This window comes from Hyperoodon ampullatus (genome assembly GCF_949752795.1).
Source record: "Hyperoodon ampullatus genome assembly, chromosome: 16".
Taxonomy (NCBI): Eukaryota; Metazoa; Chordata; class Mammalia; order Artiodactyla; family Ziphiidae; genus Hyperoodon; species Hyperoodon ampullatus.
In genome coordinates, this window is record NC_136929.1 from 56,296,813 (window position 1) to 56,318,857 (window position 22,045).

General features: G+C 37.8%; 1 protein-coding gene across 1 annotated transcript in view; it reads right to left on the reverse strand.

Moving 5' to 3' along the window:
• NUFIP1 (nuclear FMR1 interacting protein 1) overlaps positions 1 to 22,045 on the reverse strand; it is a gene marked incomplete at its 5' end in the record, with an annotated part of 40,361 nt that overhangs the window by 15,740 nt on the left and 2,576 nt on the right. Inside the window, 6 exons of the mRNA XM_079722057.1 lie at positions 4,167 to 4,360; positions 8,032 to 8,124; positions 19,080 to 19,156; positions 19,808 to 19,870; positions 20,614 to 20,712; positions 21,857 to 21,939. Of these exons, the coding sequence (XP_079578183.1) occupies positions 4,167 to 4,360; positions 8,032 to 8,124; positions 19,080 to 19,156; positions 19,808 to 19,870; positions 20,614 to 20,712; positions 21,857 to 21,939 (609 nt within the window). The remainder of the gene's footprint in view (positions 1 to 4,166; positions 4,361 to 8,031; positions 8,125 to 19,079; positions 19,157 to 19,807; positions 19,871 to 20,613; positions 20,713 to 21,856; positions 21,940 to 22,045) is intronic.

Sequence of the window (22,045 nt, forward strand, 5' to 3'; positions counted from 1 at the left end):
CTATTACTGGTGATATTAACCATGATCCCTTGGTAGTCTCCACCATAATGTTACTATTCTGCTCTTTCATTATTCTATTCCTAGAAACAAGTCACTAAGTCCAGCCCACATGCAAGGGGAGGGAAATTAAGCTCCACCTCTTGAAGCAAAGAATTTTAGACATACATTAAAACCACAACGTGAGTGGCTGGTGTACTCATTATGAGGAGTGTCACAAAGCTCACTACACTTAACTGCCTTCCCAAGGGTAAGAGCTAGGAGTTCATACAAATGAATACCTCTTTTCCCCTATTGCCTTTATGGAACAAAGCACAATTATATGCTGTAACCCCAAGAAGATTTATAAATTCTCACAAAGAAAAAGCTATATATGGAAAAAATCACTCTAAAAAAATGGGAACTTTGGTTTATAGTTTCCAAACCTCAAAACCAGGTATTTAACAATGGGCATTCATGATTTCTGATGTGCTAGGCCAGCTTACTTTCTTACTTGAATGTCTACCTTTTTAACAACAGAAGCCATCTAGCTTACCTCGATGCATAGTTAGACTGATGTCCCAGTGTTCTATGACAAGAGCTATATTTGTTATGATGAATGACTAACAAACTGGATCCTTTCTGTTTTGTGAACACTGAGGCACCTTAGTCAGTGATGCTCAAGGACACATTCCTGACCAGCTGCTTTCCTTCTGGCCCAGACAATACTGGTTAAAACCACGGGCCAGGACAGCCACAGAACAAGCTGTATTTAAACAAGGGCAGAGCACCGCCAAGGAAATCCAGTGACAACAGGCCACACTCAACACTCACAAGCTGAGACTCCAAATGACGGGCTTTCCTTTGGAAGCAATGTCCATTCCCAATTGAAAGTACCTGGTGGCGCAGTGGTTAAGAGTCCACCTGCCAATGCAAGGGACATGGGTTCAAGCCCTGGTCTGCGAGGATCCCACATGCTGTGGAGCAGCTGGGCCCGTGTGCCACAACTACTGAGCCTGTGCTCTAGAGCCTGCGAGCCATAACTACTGAGCCCGTGCGCCTGGAGCCTGTGCTCCGCAACAAGAGAAGCCACCGCAATGAGAAGCGTGCACACCGCAATGAAGAGTAGCCTCTGCTCACCACAACCAGAGAAAGCCCACGCGCAGCAGCGGGGACCCAGTGCAGCCAAAAATAAATTAATTAATTAATTTAATTTAATTTAGAAATTCTCCATCTTTAAAAATAAATAAATAAAGCATCTACACGATTAATGAGGGTTCACATACTACCAACTACCATCAAAAAAAGGTGGGCTCAGACAGTGATTTTCTAAACGTGACATGAGGTTTATAGAGATTCTCAACAACTACTATCTTGTCTAAATGTGAATGCTGCTGTCTAGATAAGGTTCTAAGCCCAAAAAAGGCAAAAAATAAAAGAAACTGGGATCTTCATTTTTAAAGTGACCTTAGTGCTGAAAAGTGTCAAGTGCGACATTTGAGCATGAATAGGGCCACACTGTCATAATGCTGCCCTGCCACCGACAACTTGAATAACAAGCACAACTAGATCTTAATGAAGGTTGATTGGCTCTGGCCCATGTGAAGGAAGCTGCCTCCAAACAAGGTAAAACTGATAAATTGGAAAGTTGAGAATCTGAGAATATCTAGGGCATGTGAAAAAATAGTACATGCGGTTTTCTGTAGCTATACCTGGAGTGGAAAGCTGAAAAACCAACACTCTGAAACATTGATTTGGAAAATGTGAAAGTCCAGAAGAAATCCCAGGGAAAGAATAACATAAATTTAAACGGAATCTTTCCTACAAAATTAAGCTACCATAATTTGATTGTTGGTATTTTGATTTCCTCAAAGAACAATATTATAAATTTACAGCTTACTTTTAGGATTTTTTATTATTATTCAAGACTTACATTTTCATCTCTGACCTTCAGAATAGGTAAGCGTTTCAACATTAAGCCAAAACAAAATTACTTGCTATCTCTCATTCAACTGCTCGTAGATCTGACTGAATGCTTTCTACCATGAGGATGAAAGGCATTTAACTATTGTTTCTCAGGTCTAAGGTGTCTCTTGAAGATTTAGATACAAATAGAAGCAAGATATACTCATCTTTTTGTTAGTGTTTCACCAGATTGATACACTGAAACACTTCTTTAAAAATGAGAAAACAGAATTACCCAACCAAAGCTAACAATGCAAAAACAGGAGTATTCAGTGCTACAGAATCCTTCAAATGTTCATTTAGAAAATTGCGTAAAGGGAAGAATTATGTAATTTTCAAATTAGTAACACTGTTTATAACAGTAGTCTTCACATTTGTGTTTCAAGTGTTTTAATGACATGGAAGTTTATATTTAGGTACAGATTGTATTTCATCATCAAGGTCACAAACTGTAAGTTTGAAGAAGTATGTGGGCTCTCTCCAACATTTTTTGAAGGAAAAAAAATCAGTGCCCAAGAGTAAATTCAGCCCTGGCCCAAAATGTCTTCTGTCTTTGCCTTGCTAGCAGCAAGCATAAGATGCCTTTTTAAAACTCTCTCCCACATCTCAACTATCCTAGACTCCTACAATATTTTTTTGGCCAAATTCAGACTCCACGTGTAGAGGTAGTATAGTATACTAGGAGTTAGACACCTAAATTCTAATTCTGGCTCTGCCATTAATTAGCAGCATGACTAAGGTAAATTACTCACTCTAAGTTCCTTGGTTCGAAAATGGAAGTAGCATCTGTACATACGTAAAACGTTGTCAGGAGGAAAAGAGCTAATATATACAAAGCATTTAGAGCACAGAAGTATTGGGTTGGCCAAAAAGTTCATTTGGGTTTTTCTTAAGATGTTACGGAAAAACCCAAACGAACTTTTTGGCCAACCCAATACCTTACTCAGTAAGTGTTAGTTGGTGTTAAAATAATTTATTATTATTATTCCTACTAAATTTCATCTTGTCACTCTTAGCCCAACATTCCCTTATGCCAAGATCTTTTTCCATCCTGATTTAGTCAATGAAGTAGTTATACCCCTGTTTCTTCCCATCCATAAATTCAGTAATCTGCCATGGGACTTCCCTGGTGGCAGAGTGGTTAAGAATCGCCTGCCAGTGCAGGGGACACGGGTTTGACCCCTGGTCTGGGAAGATTCCACATGCCGCGGAGCAAGTAAGCCCGTGTGCCACAACTACTGAGCCTGCACTCTAGAGCCCACAAGCCACGACTACTGAAGCCCGCGCGCCTAGAGCCCGTGCTCTGCAACAAAGAGAAGCCACCGTAATGAGAAGCCCGCACACCGCAATGAAGAGTAGCCCCCGCTCGCTGCAACTAGAAAAAGCCTGCGCGCAGCAACGAAGACTCAACACAGCCCAAAATAAATAAATTTATAACATAATCTGTGATTGTCGTAGAAGCCGCTTTCCCCCAAGCTGAGCAGAGCCTGCTAGCAAACCTGCAATGTAACATCAGTAACACCCCTTTGCAAAAGAAGAATCACTAGCAACTGGATAAAACCTCACATCGTTATTAGAAGGAAAGGTGGTAAAATATTTACATAAACGTTTTTATTTTTCAGAAGAGAAATGAAGCCTTAGCAGTGTCTTTCTGTGACAGCAACATTTTGGTCCTTTAATTTCTCAACTTATAAGCAAGAGTAAACTTATCTCCTAAATTCTAGAAGAAATTTAAGAAAAAACAATAAACACACATAAATATATTCTATGCTCTGAGGAAGAACAGTATTATTTAAATATATGGAATTAACATTATTTACCCAAAGAGACCGTGTTCATGCTGAGCAGCATAAATACTGGCTTCCATTGGAATTCCTGCTTTCTAGGTGGGAAAATTCACATAATGGTGCAAATCTGAATCCACAACATCTATACATTCAAAATAATCTTAAGAAAATTTCCAAGATTATATGATACTAAGGAAATTATCCAATAAATATAATCTTTCTCCCACATTCTGCCTGCCTCATGCATTCATTCCCAAGATTCAGAAAAAGTTTCTTTAAACAAGGTTTTTGACAAAACACTCCTATTAAGAACAAAAGCATCATTCTCCCTTTTTATATTTTTTGCCATTAAACTCTCCCCAAACAAGGATGTGAAGAATCAATTTCTGCATCACTGGCTATACTCTTAAAAACACGGTGTTTTCTTATTTAGCTTACCGGAATCGGTGTTTACCAAAACACCCAGAGGGTCTGAATTTGCCTCTGGTGTACTTTCAGGCTTTGAATCATACAAGGGATTGCCTGACCCAATGGCTGCTCTCTGTCCAGCATGACCATTTTTCCATTTGTGACGTTTGCCAGGACTTCTGATTTTTGCCGTCTGTGAATGTCTGGCCATCCCCTTCATCTTGCTGGAGTAAGAAAAATGCAATTCTTAATATAAAAGCCACTGACCTTTCAAGAAAAATTTGAAAAAGATTACTGAATGCAAAAGAAATTTAGCCGTCAATCACCTGTCACCTAGTACATTAAAGAGACCAGAATAAAATAAATTCAATGGCTTCCAAAGTAGAACTTTAAAAGGATAACATACCACAATATACCATACTTTATCAATTCCAAATTGCACATTTCCTCCCATAATGTAATCCCTCTGAAACTGGGCTATGTTGTACAATCTACAGTAAGTGAATTTAATTGGCAGCATTCTTTCATTCCTGTTATACATTAAGATAAAATGTTCCTTTCCTTAGACTTTACGAAGTGCATTAACTCTTATCTACTTAATTGTAAGTAGCCTTAAAGTTTCTGACGCTTTTACAAATATGCTACCTTGTTTCCTGTTTAAACTTCATGGTTTTTGTCTAAACTTCATGGTAACTCCTTGAAATAGATTAGAGAGGTATTACTCTCTTCACATTACAGGAGGATAAACTTAAAGATCATAGACCAAGCACAATTTCACAGCTAGCCCAAATCAAGTGCCCTCTCAAACCACAGCAATTACTACTCTTAGGAGGAAAACAAATACTTATGTGAGCACATACTTACGTAAACTATGCATAGGAAAACAAAGACCATTTAAAAAAAAAGGTTCATTACATATACTCTCAATGGACAATAAAACAAAGTAAGAAAATAATACCAAGGCACATAATAATCAAATTGCTCACAGCTAGTGAGAAAGAGAATATCTTAAAAGCAGTCAGAGATAAAAGGTATTTTATATAGAGGAACAAAATGATGACAGCAGATTTCTCTTGGAAACAATGCAAATAAGAAAACAATGGGGCAACATCTTTAAAATACTATAAAATTTTTAGAAAACTTAACCTAGAATTACGTATCTAGCAAAAATATCTTTCCAATAGGAAGGTAAAATAAAGATCTTTTCAGACACACAAAGCTGAAAGAAGTCATCTCCAGCAGAGCCTCACTACAAGAAATGTTATAGGAAGTCTTTCAGGCAAAAGGAAAATGGTATCAGATGGAAAGATGGATCTACGCTAAAGAATGAGGAGTACCACGAATAGTAACTATATAGGCACCCCAACCATCAGCTAACAAACCCCCAGCTGTGACTAAGCCTTGTCAAGATCACCAGATAACCCCCAGCTGACCCCAGATATCTGAGCAGTTAAGACTATCATATGGAGAAAAAAAAAAAAAAAGACACCTATTAAGGGTAAAAAGGCAAGCCACAAATTGCAAGACTATATATATCTGCACTACCTATACTCTACGCAAAAAAGGATTTGTATCTAAGTAAATAACCCCTACTAATCAAGAAAAGCAACCCAGTTAAAAAGTGGTCAATAGCACTTGTGTTTGTCTAATTTCTGGACAAAGACTTCTAGACAGGGGCAAAAATAAATCCTCTTTTGCAACCCAGAACTCATTGTTCAGTATGAGTTTTGATACAGGTAAGAAGGAACATGATACCTAAAAGAGAATCAAGTGATGGGGGTGTCTTCATAAACATAAAGATTGCTTCCAGGACTATAGAGCTGATAATTTCCCTCGTATCTTAAGCTTTTAAATTATCAGCTGTATTGATTTAGTACTGTAATTTTAATGTTGACATGAAACAAAGATGGCTTCTTTTTTTAAGCTTTTATCTTGAACACAGTGTTTGGATTTTAAAAAGGTATTGGCATATCCCAATGATCTGTACTGTTCTAGGGTGTGATGGCTTAGGAGTGAATATGATTTGAACCTAACACATTTTTAGAGGATGTCAAATTCAGAACCAAGCAGGTCCATCTCCTGACCCTAAACATGGTCCTAAAGTAAATCGCTTGAGGAAATTGGATCCCAAAGATTACACGTGTGGAATTTTGAAGTGTGTCCATATTCCCCTGGAGATCAAAGAAGCCCAACTAAAAGAACTGTGGGCTAACATAACAACTTCTTTTTGAAAGGGCTATTTTATCTTGAAGATTATGAGTTTGGAGGAACTAAGGTGATTGGCAGTAGAAACAATCAGAACACGTGAAATTCCTTAAAAATTTATTAACTTAAATAATTTTGTCTATGTTACACATAAATTAAAAAAAAAAGCCAAAAAAAAAATGATCAAAGACTTGAACTGGCACTTCACAAGAGAATATCGACATGACGGATAAGCATATAAAAAGATGTCCAACATCGTTAGTCATGAGGGAAATGGTATAACATGAGGAAAAGGTATAACAATACTATGCACTGACCAGGACACACAGCAATTAGATACAGAGTCAGTAGGAGTATAAATTAGTACAAGTGTTTTGGAAAACTGTTTGACTATATCTATTATAACTAAATATCTAGTATGACCTAGTGTGTGTGTGTATATGGCCAATGTAAACAAGAAACAAGTACTTATGTCCACAAAAGACACTTAAAAGAATGTTCATAGCAGCTTTATTCATAATAGCCCAAATTGGAAACAATCCAAATGCCCAATAGTAGAATGAATATATATTCTCACAATTAAGTTCTATATAGCAATAAGAATGGATTTACAGCTATACACAACAATACGGATGAATCTCACAAGATAATTTTGCGCCACAGAAACTATACACTAAAGAAGACACACTATATGATTCCATTTATACAAGGTTCTAAGAACAGGTAAAATGAATTTATGATGATAGAAATCAGAAAAGAGGTTACCTTTGTGGGGAGGCATGGAACTAAGGAGGGCCTAAGAGAGAAACCTTTGTGAGGTAAAGATGTTCTATGTATTATTAATGTGTGGAAGTTACATGGGTATGTAGGTATGTGAACGTATATAAATTCATCCAGTTGTACACTTCAATACAAAACAAAATGGAAAAACTTCTATGAATGTGAGGCATTGGGGAAAATGGGATGTCTCATATACTGCTGGTGGGAGAGTAAACTACAATAGCTTCTGTGATAGGTATTTAGCAGTTACCTATCAATATTATAAATACACATGTCTTTTGACTCAGAAAAACCACTTCTAGGAATCCATGCTCAGAAATATCTGCACATGTGTAAAATGTATGTACAGGGCAATAATGGCAACTTTTTATTAGTAAAAGATTGGTGAAAACTTAAATGTCTGTCAATAGAGAATTGTTTTTAAAAAAAAAAAAAAAAAGACCCTACGGGATATTCTTATGCTTCTTACACACCCTCAGAGAATGAGGAGTCTTGTTTATATGTCAATATAGGACAATCTCCAGGTATATTATTTGGCTAAAAAAAGCAAGATGTACAATAGTATCAAAAAAGGAAAAAAAGACTATTATCTATGTGCTATATAAAGATGAAATATCTTTAGAAAGATAAAATGGGTTGCCTCTGGGAAGGAGATCTGTTTAGCTAGGATACAAAGACAGAAGAGACTTGTTACTGTAAATCGTTTTGAAAACCACATAAATGTAGGGTACTACTTATTTTAAAATATAATGTTAAAATTTTTAAGTAAAAAAGTTACAAAAGCAAAGATTTCAGAATTGAAAGTATAGAGGTTTTAGGATTTGGGTGTATGCTCTTTTTTTACTATTTATAAGTACATACATGCATTTAAAATAAGCATTGAGGGTGCAAGCAATTTTAAGGAACTTACCCATACTGTGTCGTTGTCAACACTGCTCCCCTCTTTTCCTTTTCAATTTTTAACTTTTTCTTCCTTTCGATATTAGCCAGAGTTGGGTAATTTCTAGAAAACAATAAAAGTCCATTATAAAAGGGCTTTTAGAGTAAATTTTAATTATGCAATCAAGCAATTGCTGCATTTAACAACTTTTGTTTAATGACTAATGCAGTAAATTGATATAAACTTTTAATTCCTTCTAGAATTTTTTTAAGGGTGAAAAAGTAGACTATAACAATGCTACTCAAAGTGTATACCAGCTGCCAGTCCAAACTCTACTACCAGTCTGTTACCAAGTAAGGAGCTTACAATAGAATTTAAATCAAATATATCATATAATATGCTGAAACTGATATATAGTTCATTTATTTGGCACATACCCATAAATACTATAAGCAAAAATGTATTTTCTTATGCATCTACTTATGCAAATACATACTAGGAGGTATATCCAAAGTTACCAAGATGAGGAAGAGACAGTTGTTAAAAAAAAAGCTACAGTCTACCAGGAAGGTTAAGAAAAGCATGGTTATTTCTAAAGACTAGTTATAACAAAAGACAAAATATAATAAGTACCCTCAGGAGTATAAGGGAGGGTGGGAAGGAAAGATCATATCTAGATGGAGAAATCCACAAAGAAAGGAACATGAAAGACACTGGTCTTAAATGGTGTTAACAGACAAAAATCTGATGGAAAAGTGTCAGCATGTGCTTTTTTTTTTTTTTTTGGCCATGCCACATGGCCTGTGGGATCAACCAGGGATCGAACCCATGCCCTATGCAGTGGAAGCACAGAGTCTTAACCACTGGACTGCCAGGGACCTTTTTTTTTTTTTTTTTTTTGGTCAGAGTGTTCTAAGCAAACAATGCAGACAAACCAAGGCCTCAGAAAGTGTGAGAGAATGGCAAGTGGTTCATTCTTAAACAAATAGTTACAGGCAATCAGACCAGAAAGGGAAGCTGGGGCCAAAACGTGCCTCGAATGCCGGACGAGAAAGCTATTTTTAATTCAGTGGTGTTGGGGAGCCACTGCAAGTTATGAACAGGGAAAGATATGAACAAGGCAGTGAAAAAAATTAAATCTGACAGCAGCGTGTAAGATGAATTGCTCTGACAAAGCTTTCTTTGTTCCTTAGCACAGCTGTGTGGTGATGGAGGCACCAAACTTTGGTGGTGAGAGGAACAGATCCTAGGAGCATAAAAAGCATGAAAGGAGGGGAACACAGACAGCCCTCTACCACTCAGCCTGGCTGCTCATTAGAGTAAATTTTGAGAAACATCAACACATCATGTTCTGCCATCATTTCGAGGACACTGTCTCTACCCTTCTTTTTTTAACATCTGCATCACTGACTGGGATAGCACAGGCAATGGAAGCCCATGGGCTGGGCACACTGGAAGATAAGAATAGAAATGACATTGAGTAAGTGGTGAAGTAATCAGAAAAAGAAAGGCAATGAATTTCAGTGAGGACAGTGCAAAGCAATCTATCCAGCCAAGAAAAATAAACTCCACAAATAAAAGATGATTAATGTACAAGTTATAAATAAACATAAGAGGAAAAGATCAAGGTCACAGGAGATAAAAATCTGACAGGCAGTCAGCACCACATGAGTACAGTTTTGGAAAGCAAACATAATCTAAGGTGATATGAAATGGATTCTGGCACAGGTACAAGTGTGAAATCATCTTCTCATGACACTCAAAGGTGATCAGAAACTCTCAGGGCACTGCATCCAGCTTTGTACTTCTAAACTGAAAAGGAATGTTAAGGAAAAATAAAACTTGGAGGGGATTCAAAAGAGACTCAAAGATGATTAACAGGATGAAAAAATAAAACCTCTGAAGAAAGATGAAAGGAACTGGAACTATTTGCAGCCTTTAAAAGAAGAAGAGAAGTGACAAAAAATGATCTTACAGAGAAGATGGCAGCCAGCTGTTCTCAACCTGAAGACAAACTACACAGAAGCAGAAATGATGAGGAAAAGGTGATGACTTTCACAGGCACCACAGTGTCTAGACGTGTAACTCACAGCTAATCAACGCTCTTCACAGCTCTGAAATTCACTTATTCTTACTTATTCTTAAAAATGTTAAAGAAACACAAAATGTGTTTCTTTAACGTTTTTCTTCTGAGTGTTACAGAGCAACCCTCAACATGTTGGGCCATATGCTAAACAAAAAGACTTGGTCCTACAGTGTTTCATGTATAAGCAAGGAGCTATGTAAATGCTTCTCAATGATAAGGAATATAAACAGTTTGTTACAGCAAGTGGATTTTCAGTGAGATATAATAAAGAATTCCTTAAATGAGACATCAAGAATGTTGTGGAAACTCCTTTGGTGGAAGTCTTTTAAAACAGCTCACTTTTTCTTTCTGGCTGACTAAAGTGTCACTTTCCTAAAGGTAGGGGATCTTTATATCCCTTCCAAAGTTATAAGATTCTATTTTTCAGTGCTTAAATTAATAAAATTTTCTTGCAAACATTATACCATTCTTATTTACATAGAACCTAGAGACTAAAAACTAGGGAAAACAAGGGTATCAGAGAGCAAATTATCCCCCCAAATGGGAAACCAGAAACACAAGACCTAGTTATACATACAACAATAATCAGAAGCTCCTTCCAGCCACATACTAGTGAGATACAAGAATAAAGAAAAGTCTGGATCTTTGATAAAGGACACAGTTCAGGTTTCTAAAGTACACTAATCCAGAGAAAACTGTTGAAAACAATCACAAATTGTCTTACATTGCACAATTACATACCAATAAAATTTAGTCCAATATCTCCTGGTAGAGAATGGATGTTATAAAGACTGTGACAAGTGGTATTTTCTCCATTTTTATCTGCTAAAATCACTTTTCTCCCTACTTCCATCTTTTCCTAACACCCCAAAAGGAATTGGCCCTGAAACCGTATGCTTTTTACCTCGCTCTCTTCTACCTCTTTCATTTCTTACCCCCGCTTTGTCTTCCCCTTGCCTAAGCCTTAAGCCTCCAGTGACAATCCTTAAGCCCCAGAGTCAATAAGTTAGCAACATGGAACCAACAATTATCTTAGCACATCTCACTCTGGTTACCTTTCTCTTTCCTTATCCTCAAATCACCACCCACTCCTTGGCTTTTCCCTTAAGCCTCTTCTGTAGAAAAACACAATCCCTCTTTATTCTCCCTGAATCACGGCTACTTCAACACTACTGCATTTTTACTTCAAAGTCTTTCCAAACGTCAAAAAGATGTAGCATTCTTTAGGAGCACAGCCCCTCTGCTGGAATTCTGAAAGAACTGGGGACACAGCTGTAAAGCATTTCCTCAGAGCCACAGTAACTGCAGTATTAAAATAAATAACACAACTACTCCACCTAGCGGACTCCAAATCTGCCGTGAAGTATGTTTCAGTGTCTCTAAAATAGAGGTTTGGGAAACGAACCTCTACCACTCATTTTTCCTAATGTCAAGTCACACAGCATTTGTACCTGACAGGAATTAAGAAAGAATCACTACGGGGTTTTTTTGGCTAGGATTTCTTTTTTTGCAGGTTATTAGTGGAAAGCCTTAAAGTTTTTAATTAAACACAACTATGGATGTTTGTCAGAACTATGCATTAAAAAAGAATAAACTTCACCTTCAAATAAATTGGGGGGAGGGAAGGGGTGGCACGACCCCTCTCACAAGAAGTCTTGCAAAACGAACTGACTGCCCTGCCTTCCAAAGACGCCAGCTATCCCTTGACCAGACACTGTTATCCCCACACAGCAAAAATTAATGCTTCAGTTGCCTGTGCTCTCACGGCCACCTATGGATATTCTTCCCACGTCTCCCATTAGAGTGAGGGTCTTAAAGGCAAGAGTCTACTCCTACCTCTTTTCAGTAACCTTGGCCATATATAAAACAATCTTTGCCTTTTCAAATACTGAATGTTTACCTCTAATTTCAAGCTAAACTCTTGTCAGGAAGTTATTCAAAGCTATACTGTACATCAACATAAATTCAAAGGTGGCTGAGAGTTCTCAATTACATTACAAAACCAAACTAGTCTTCTACCAGGGACTTTATAGAAACACGTGCTACCTAAGCTAGTTTGCATCTTCAAATGTTAATATTCCTTAAGTTTCTCTAGCCAGTGGAATTTTTTCCTTTAAAGCACTTGTTGCACAAAACCACAAGGTGGCAGAGTTCACCTTCAAATGGGGAAAGCTACTGTAGAAAGTAATGCATTCAAATACAGATCAATTTCGTTTGTCTTGGTGATGATCTGTCCTATGTGGTGAGAATTTATTGTTCAAAACCACAGCAGTTTAAGTACCATTAGTTACATTACTGAATTCCAACTACAGTTATTAATCTGATCAACATTGCCCAATTTCTTTAACAATGACAAAGGTATAGTTGAAAACGTAAATTAAAAATATGAATCTCAGCAAGATTTCTCCAACCACTTACTTGTATATACCAAAATAGAACTACACCCATAAGAAAAAATATTTTCAAGCCCCATTTACATATATCAACATTTATAAACATCCCTTCTACCTATGGCACCATGGGATATAAACAGTCACACAAACCATGGTTCTTACAGTTCTAAAGCTTGTAATTTATTTTTTTTAAAAAGACACATAAGAAAAAAAGTTCATCAATAGTACCATAATGAGGGGCATCTACACTAAGGAGGCAGAGGGGATACCACATTCAAAGAGGGACAAGAGGGCCTCCCTGGTGGCGCAGTGGTTGAGAGTCCGCCTGCCGATGCAGGGGATGCGGGTTCGTGCCCCGGTCTGGGAGGATCCCATATGCCGCGGAGCGGCTGGGCCCGTGAGCCATGGCTGCTGAGCCTGCGCATCCGGAGCCTGTGCTCCGCGACGGGAGAGGCCACAACAGTGAGAGGCCCGCATACCACAAAAAAAAAAAAAAAAAAAAAAAAAAAAAAAAAAAACAAAGAGGGACAAGATACCCCTCTAGGCAGATAAGGAAAAATACTACCAAAATTTTAGTCTGGCAGGATTTCAGCTGGACTAAAGCAGTGAGCAGAACTTCAAGGATAGAGAAGGGAGGATTTTCTGGAAGCAGCATAATCAAAACAAGAGGTTAAAAGTTCAAAAAACTTGTTTGGGATATGAAAAAGAGAAAAACCAAGTCTGGCTGGGACAAAGAACTCTGATAAGCAAGTAATGTGGGATTAATCAGGAAAGATATGTTAAGCCCACATTACAGGACCCTGACCGTCAGTTCTAAGGTGTTGTTTTCACTGGCATTTTAGCTGGCTAAAATAAAATCAGTTTGACAAATTTCTTTTTAAATTTTATTTATACCTATGTAACTAAGAAATACATGCATACTAGCATCTCATTTCGCATGAAAAAAGAACAAACACAAAGAGAATAGCCTAACCTCACTGGTCAAAGTCAGTTCCTTAAGTGTGATCAGCACTGCTGAGCGTTCCTCTGCAGAGTGTACTTCAACTGTGTGGTTTTCTTGAACAACATTTAGCAAGTGAGCCAGAGCTGAGATTTTGCCAGGTGGGTGTAACGAAGGGCACTGGAATGAGGGAGCTGAGCTTACGAGAGTGGTGGAGGTGACTTAAACTTGGCAGAGAAGCAAAGACAGAAGGGGGATGAGAGACAAAGAAGGTAAAGGGGGTAAGAGGTGGGAGGCTTCAACTAGTCTGGGACCAGGTACAGGTGACAGTGAGACAGTTGGATGGAATGAAAGTTATGACCAAAGAGGAGTAAGCCCAACTTCAAGATTTCTGGGGCAGAAAGTCCGGAAGATAAGATCCACAGGGTGGCCGTGAGAGTAAGTGGCAGAAACTGCATGGAGGTAAAGGACACTGGAAATTGGAAGGTAAAAAGGTGCCAGATGAAACTCTTTATTGTAAGCTGTGAGTCTCAAAAAGTCAGCGGAATTCAAAGGATTCTGTTGGACCATCTATATATATGCCAAGGGCAGGGTGGTAAAGGCAACTGCAATCCGCCTTGTTAAGAATCACGGGGGAGGGACTTCCCTGGTGGTCCAGGGGTTCAGAGTCCGCCTTCCAATGCAGGGGATGTGGGTTCGATCCCTGGTTGGGGAACTAAGATCCCCCATGCCGCGGGGCAACTAAGCCTGCACGCCACAACTACTGAGCCTGAGCACTTTAGAGTCCACACGCCACAACCAGAGAGCCCACGCGCCACAACTACTGAGGCTGTGCGCTCTAAAGCCCGTGCACCACAACTAGAGAGAAGCCCACATGCAGCAACAAAGAGCCTGTGCTCCACAACAAAAGATCCCATGTGCCGCAACGAAGATCCCGCTGCCGCAACTAAGACCCAACGCAGCCAAATAAATAAATAAATATTAAAAAAGAAAAGAAAAGAATTATGGGGGAGGCTGTCAGAGCTGCAGAGAGCTGTGGAGACAGATGGCAGGAAACTCCAAGAAGAAGGGCCAAGGAGCAATCATCTGGAATCCACGTCAAGGGGGCCCTACAAGTCACAAAATCAGTCACTTTTTGTTCTTGTTTTATTTGACCTTTCCACAGCAATCTGCACTGATAATCACATCTTCCTTCTTGAAATCCTCCCTTCTACTGGCTTCCACGACAGGTCATATTCTGAGTTTTCTTCTACTTCTCTGGCTCTTGCTCAGCAGGCTTGTTGGTTTTAACTCCCTTTTAGGCTACCTTCCCTTTCCACTCTACCCTCTCTCTGTGGGGAATATCTTCTGCATTCATGGTTTCATGATTTTAAAATATCTATCTCCAGCCAGTCTGGTCTGAGCCCCAATGCTTACACAACATCTTCAAATAGATGTCTCAGAATCTCCTCATACTCAACGATGTCCTAAATCAACACCTCCAAATGTGATTCTCTTCCGGGGTTCCCTGTCTGAGGAACAGGCACCACCTTTCACAAAGGTGCTTTCACAGAGGAACTTGGACATCTCCTCAAAACCTCTTTCCTCCTCAACCTCACAACTGTCCAACTACCAAACAGTGTCCATTTTTATGTTCTATATCCACCTAGTTCTCTCTGTCCCCACAACTGCCATCTTTCAAAAGCTTCTATCATCTCTTACCTATATTCAAGTTCCTATACTCATGCCAATCTGTCTGTGCACTAGCCCCTGCCCCCCCTTATTTCTTCCTAATTAGGTCTAAGTTCAGCTCAACTGCCCTTTGTCAAGGAACACCCCACTCCTCCAGACTAGATGAGGTCCTTCCTCTTATATGCTGAGGAGGGTAGAGTGGAGGACTGTGGGAGAGTAAAACAGCTAGAGACACAGTAGAACAGAACCACTGAAGCTGGCTACCATTAATTTAATAGTGGGTCCAATTTTCCCAGTTTATATAATGACTTAATTTAAACACTCGTTAGATATAAAAGAACCAAAGTTGGTTAATCAGGAACTCATTTCAGGACTTCCCTATTGCCTTAAGTGAACTCAAAACTTGAGAGACTAAACAGCTTACTTAGTTAACTTCTCAGTTGCTTTATAATCATTGCTGACTAGTAGCCATCATCATTCTCCTCAAAAGAATTAAACATATACAACAGGGGCTGGCACCACTGAGCTGCAACAACTTCCAACTGACCAAAGTCAGGGCAAAGTACCAGGGAAAAACCTTTGCAGGTAGGCACTTTCCAATCCATCTAGCAGGATATAATCTTCAATACTGTCATCACCAGCTCTTTAAAAACTAATTATCAGGAAGGGGAACTAACTCTTCTTGTTTGATTATTCCTCTGTGCAAAATAGTAAGAAAAAAATACACCCAACAGATAAAAAACAAATAAGCAAAACAAACAAAAAACAAAAAACTAGAGTGAAGTGGAATCATGAGAAGAAAAAAATTGTACCTGTAAAGAAGCCACCTAGAGGAGGCAAGGAGCTTTATATGAACTTCTTCGAATTCTTCACTAAGTCAAATCACATCATGGTCCCAACTCCTTGACTTCTAAGTTTGACCATGCAATTGGCTAAGGCTCCTTATCAATGCCAAGACTGGTTCTTCCCATACTGCACCATTTAACAGTAATTCAGTCCACAAATATTTATTCTCCACATACTAAATCCCAGGTACTATGCAAAGTGCAGCAGAATCAAAGATGTCTAAGACTAGGGCCACCTATAATATAATGCAACAAACGCTATTGTGTTTGTATTGATAAGCTATGTATTCACACAGGAAGTAGTGAATAATGCTTTAGGGGAGGTTGGTCCATGGACTGGCAGCCAATCCACACACTTATGTCAGGGTATACATCAGCTATGTCCCTAAACCAAATATATTTAGCTCAGATGACATTTTCTTCTTACCAAGACTTTCTCAATGAAGGAAGTAAGGTACAGATTTATATTCTGGTACAAGTTCCTTATCTTGTTACAGACTAGCACTCTGGCAGCATTGAGATAGAGGAAATGAAGAAGAAGAGAATGACAAATCAGGTGACACTTAAGACAGGTCTTGGGACTTCCCTGGTGGTCCAGTGGGTAAGACTCTGCATTCCCAATGCTGGGGGCCTGCGTTCAATCCCTGGTCGGGGAACTAGATCCCGCATGCATGCGGCAAGTAAGAAGAAGTCCGCATGCCGCGACTAAGATCCAACACAGCCAAAATAAATAAATAAATACATGTTAAAAAAAACAAAACAAAACAGGTCTTACAAGCTAAATAAGATTCTGCCGGGAGATGAAGAGGAAAAGGCATTCTAGTATACCCTACTCCTGGTGGCCTAGACTCTTACCCTAGATTATTACATTTGTTAGCCAAGGATGCTCTTAAAATTCTATTAAATCCATCGAGTCCATGTTGACTGCTGACTGGCTGGACTCAGGTTTACTTGCTTAAGAATTAAATTCCTCTGATTGTCCTTCACCCTCATCCAACTCTTTACACAGTATTAATAATGGATAGTTACATACACATTTACTGAATTCTATTTGTTCTCGGTTGGTTCTAAATCTTTATGTTTATGCTGGTTTTCCTCAGAATTACCTTTCAAGCTTTAAAGGGCAGTAACTAACTCTCTCACATAACAGTGCAACATTTCACACAGCTCTTCATATACACACATACAGGGGCTTTAAGCTGAAAACTTTAAGTTGAACGGAGTACAACTTTAACCTGCTGGTTAAAAGTTTTTAAGTATCTTTCTCGACCTTTGAAGGTAACTCTTCCTATCTGAGGCTCTCCTCATTTTTCAATTCCAGAAAAACAGCTATTGACTTAAAAGCGCTGCTGACCATCCTAATAGCTCTGACTTGGTCTTCTGTTTCAGGATGAGGTATCCTGGTCCTATCCTGAGACAACAGCATCCTCATGGGATTTTTCATTGGTAAATTCTAGCTAGACATCTATTAAGCTTTCTTCCCTTATAAGTATAAAGCTACAAGTCACAAGGTAAGACTCAAATTTCTTCGACTTTAATTACAGAAAAACATTTCTCGTCTTTTTATGGATAAGGACAGGCACGTGTGTATCTTGTCATTTGTACTCCCTCTGCCTAGCACACTCCAGTCATTCAACAACTTTTTTAAAGTAATCAAAACAATAAACATAACAAAGTATTATACTTTTTTTAAAAATAGCACCCACCCATCACTGCCTCAGTATTGAGTATTTAACAGAGGGGGCATGTAGTGGCTCCCCTCAAAGAGCAAGGTCCCATTATGACATCAGTTATTTATGAAGAGTTCCTATTAGGTCTACCAAAAGCTACATTCAAATAGCCTCATATAGGGCTTCCCTGGTGGCACAGTGGTTGAGAGTCCACCTGCCGATGCAGGGGACACGGGTTCGTGCCCCAGTCCGGGAAGACCCCACATGCCGCAGAGCAGCTGGGCCCGTGAAGCCACGGCCGCTGAGCCTGCGCATCCGGAGCCTGCGCTCCGCAACGGGAGAGGCCACAGCAGTGAGAGGCCCACGTACCACAAAAACAAACAAACAAAAAAACAACAAAAACAACCCAATCCAAAAATGGGGAGAAGACCTAAATAGACATTTCTCCAAAGAAGACATACAGATGACCAAGAAGCACATGAAAAGTTGCTCAACATGTCTAATTATTAGAGAAATGCAAATCAAAACTACAATGAGGTATCACCTCACACCAGTTAGAATGGGCATCATCAGAAAATCCACAAACAACAAATGCTGGAGAGGATGTGGAGAAAAGGGAACCCTCTTGCATTGTTGGTGGGGATGTAAATTGATACAGCCACTATGGAGAACAGTATGGAGGCTCCTTAAAAAACTAAAAATAGAATTACCATATGATCCAGCAATCCCACTACTGGGCATATACCCAGAGAAAACCATAATTCAAAAAGACACATGCACCCCAATGTTTATTGCAGCACCATTTACAATAGCCAGGTCACAGAAGCAACCTAAATGCCCATCAACAGACGAATGGATAAAGAAGATGTGGTACATATATACAATGGAATATTACTCAGCCATAAAAAGGAATGAAATTGGGTCATTTGTTGAGACATGGATGGATCTAGAGACTGTCATACAGAGTGAAATCAGTCAGAAAGAGAAAAACAAATACTGTATGTTAACGCATGTATGTGGAACCTAGAAAAGTGGTACAGATGAACCGGTTTGCAGGGCAGAAGTTGAGACACAGATGTAGAGAACAAACGTATGGACACCAAGCGGGGAAAACCACGGCGGGGGGGCAGGGTGTGATGAATTGGGTGATTGGGATTGACATGTATACACTGATGTGTATAAAATTGATGACTAATAAGAACCTACTGTATAAAAAAATAAATAAAATAAAATTCATTGAGGACTAATAAGAACCTGCTGTATAAAAAATAAATTAAATTAAAAAATTTTTTAAATAAATAAAATAAAATAACATAAAATTCAAAAATTTAAATAAATAAATAAATAAATAACAAAAGACCAAATTTCCTTTTTCAAATTGTTCCTTAGGGCCAGAACGGTCATTATTTTCAAGTACTCAGCCTTGCCACAGTAAAACAAAATTGTTTCACTAGTTCTTAACTCTTTACTCACTTTCTTCTTTCTTCCCTCCATCTTGCAATCTCCTCTGGAGTGTCTAACTTGATTTTCTTCATACCAGGAGCATGCGTCTAAGGGGAAAATGTCTGCTGAATATCAAGAAGCGTATTGTATGCTTTTGACTAAATCTCAAGTATTATGGGGGATAATGGAGACTGTGTACCCAAAAGTAAATTTACTAGCAGAGACAATTTTAAAACTAAGTAAGCAGGTTTTATCTATCCTTATTACGACTTTTCCTTTAAAAGAAAAAGAATTTTTCTCTTGTCTTTAGATTAGTACTACTGATAAGAAAAAAGTCATAATATCATTTTGGTTACAAAGTAAATGTCACCCAATACTTGATTGATATTAAATACCCAAATGAATTACCTACCAACCAAAGTTAAGAAAGTTAGCTAGAGAAATAATGAATACACGAAACAATTTGAAACAGCATGGTATAGTAAAACAGAATTTGCCATCATGAAATTCAAGTGCAGGGGTCAGTTCTGAGACCCTGGGCAAATCATTTTACCAATCTGTTAAATAGGGCCAAGATTTATTTACTTTACACAGTGGCTTATGAGGATAAAATTGAATAGTAGATGTAAAAATGCCTTACAAAGTACAGTGTTCTGTGAATGTTACTCATTAGTAGGCTATGTAAATAGAGAGCTATGAAGATAATAAATCAATGAAATAAAAAGAGCATGTAACAAACAAACAAAAAAAGAACTTACATTTCTCCAATGGAATTGGACAATCTTCTCATGTGCACTAAAAGAGCAATCTACCTCAGGGCACTGTAAGAATTTTTAAGAAAGGCTACTCAATGTTTTCCATAAAAAATTTACCTTACTACTATGTATACAGACATATTCTGGTCATATTACATAGTATCCCATCTATGTGGTGTTACCACTGAATACCTAAAACAAAAATCATTCCAAAACAGAGCTGCACTCTCTAAGTATCTAGTACAGTAATGCATATCATTTACTTCTCCACTTGAGTGAATGCACGACATCAGCAATGTTGTAAAATGTTCTTAATTCCTAAAATTAAGGGGCACGCCTACAAACTGAAAGAGAACCTTTCCAAACTAAGAACTTACTTTTTAACTTTTTTACTTCTCAAATATCCTAGTTAAAAGTACTTAATAAGGTCTAAACCATCCGTAGAGGGTGCTGGGCCAAGGCAAATTACACTGTGTGGTTAAATAGTCAAGGGCAGCCTTAAAGGAGAAAGAACTCACAAAGGCGCACGGAGCAACCGGAGGGGAGGCCCAGCCCCTCACAGAGGAGAGGAGGCGCATACATACAAACAGCTGCCAGACCTCCCTTCTCTTTTACTGCCATCTCACACGTCCTGAAGCAGCGGGCTTCCCACCCTCAAACTGCAAATCCCAGGGTCACTGTCCCAATTTGGCAAGTCATCAAACAACATTTCTATGAAAACTATAAACTTTTAAGGGAAGGAAGCTCAGAATTTCTACCAAATACACCCATTTTGCTAAATAAATATCAGGACAACTAAGAAAACCTACCTTCATATGTTCGGACATGTGTTTATCATACTTCTCTTGATTTTTAAAACCACGATCACAGGTATCACAAAAATAGTGAAAAACTGGTTCCTTTCTTTTCTGCAAACAAAAATGAAGAGGCATTAGGCTTTTGGTGAGAACTCTAATCATCAGTAAAAATATAGTACATATTTTGATTTTTCACACAACCCTTACAGGTGGCAAAAACTTCTGAATACATTTCTAATGAAGGGATGATTCTGTTTTTATTTTTAACAAATACATTAGGAAAAGCCAGGCTTGTTAAAAAATTTTAAATCTGAGTAAAGCTAATATAAATTGTGAGTAGATTTCAAATTGGTAATCTAATTAAAACTTAATAGAGCATATGTCAAACTGACCTAAAAATAAATACTCAGGGTAAAAACGGTATTTCTTCTTTTAGGAAAAACAAGTGTGTGCGTGTGTGTGTGTGTATATTTTAACTACAGAATGAGAAAAAAAGAACTATTTAGGTAAATATTAGTTCTTTTTAATTCCCAATTTACTATTTTTATGTTTAAACATAAAACAAAAATGATTATTACAATGATAGGGCCCCAATTGTTCAATGTTGAGATTATGTTAATAAACATGCTTTCACAATATTTTGTTAATATTAGTTACATAGTTTTGATGCCAAAATGAAGGGTACTAATCTCATGCTGTAGATTTTACTCAATTTATTCTAAACTAATAAAATTATTTACACATCTTAAAAGTTGAAAGACCAGATTATAAGCTACATCAGAATAAAAGAAGCCTATTTTAAGACTCAGTTTCTGAACATAACGAAGGGTTGTTCCTCATTAAAAAAAACAAAAACTTTTAATTTCATCCTTCTCCTACCAATATGCTAGTAAAATAAATTAATTAAATATATAATATGTATTATGTATAACATATATATTATACTTTTGTTTACTTCATTGAAGTTTAATAACATTTACATTTATCTGTAATCATAATTCCCCATTATATTTACTCCTGATACTATACTGAAATGGATTAAATGTTTTCTTTTTCTACAATTTCTCCGTTTATTTCTCAAAAAGATTTTGCTTGAAGATTTTACTTACAGCCAAGACCCTTAAAGATCCTTTTATGCAAGGCTCTGCTGTGTCAATAATGAATGCAAAACACTGAGACAGTTATGATTGAAACACAAGATATGAAAGTGACATAGGGACCAAAGTGTCACATTCAAGAACATCTTTAAAAATACCCTTTTTTTCTGTTTTCTCCTGGGAGAGATGTTGAAGTCATTGACCTTTGCATCATGTTTTTGTGGAAGATAAGAATGTTTAACTGAAAAACAAAAAGAGATCCAGAAATGTTTACAACTATACAATTATTTAAAATTTTGCTACAGAATGTCATAAATACTTGTGTAAAAACAGTGGTAAACTACTTC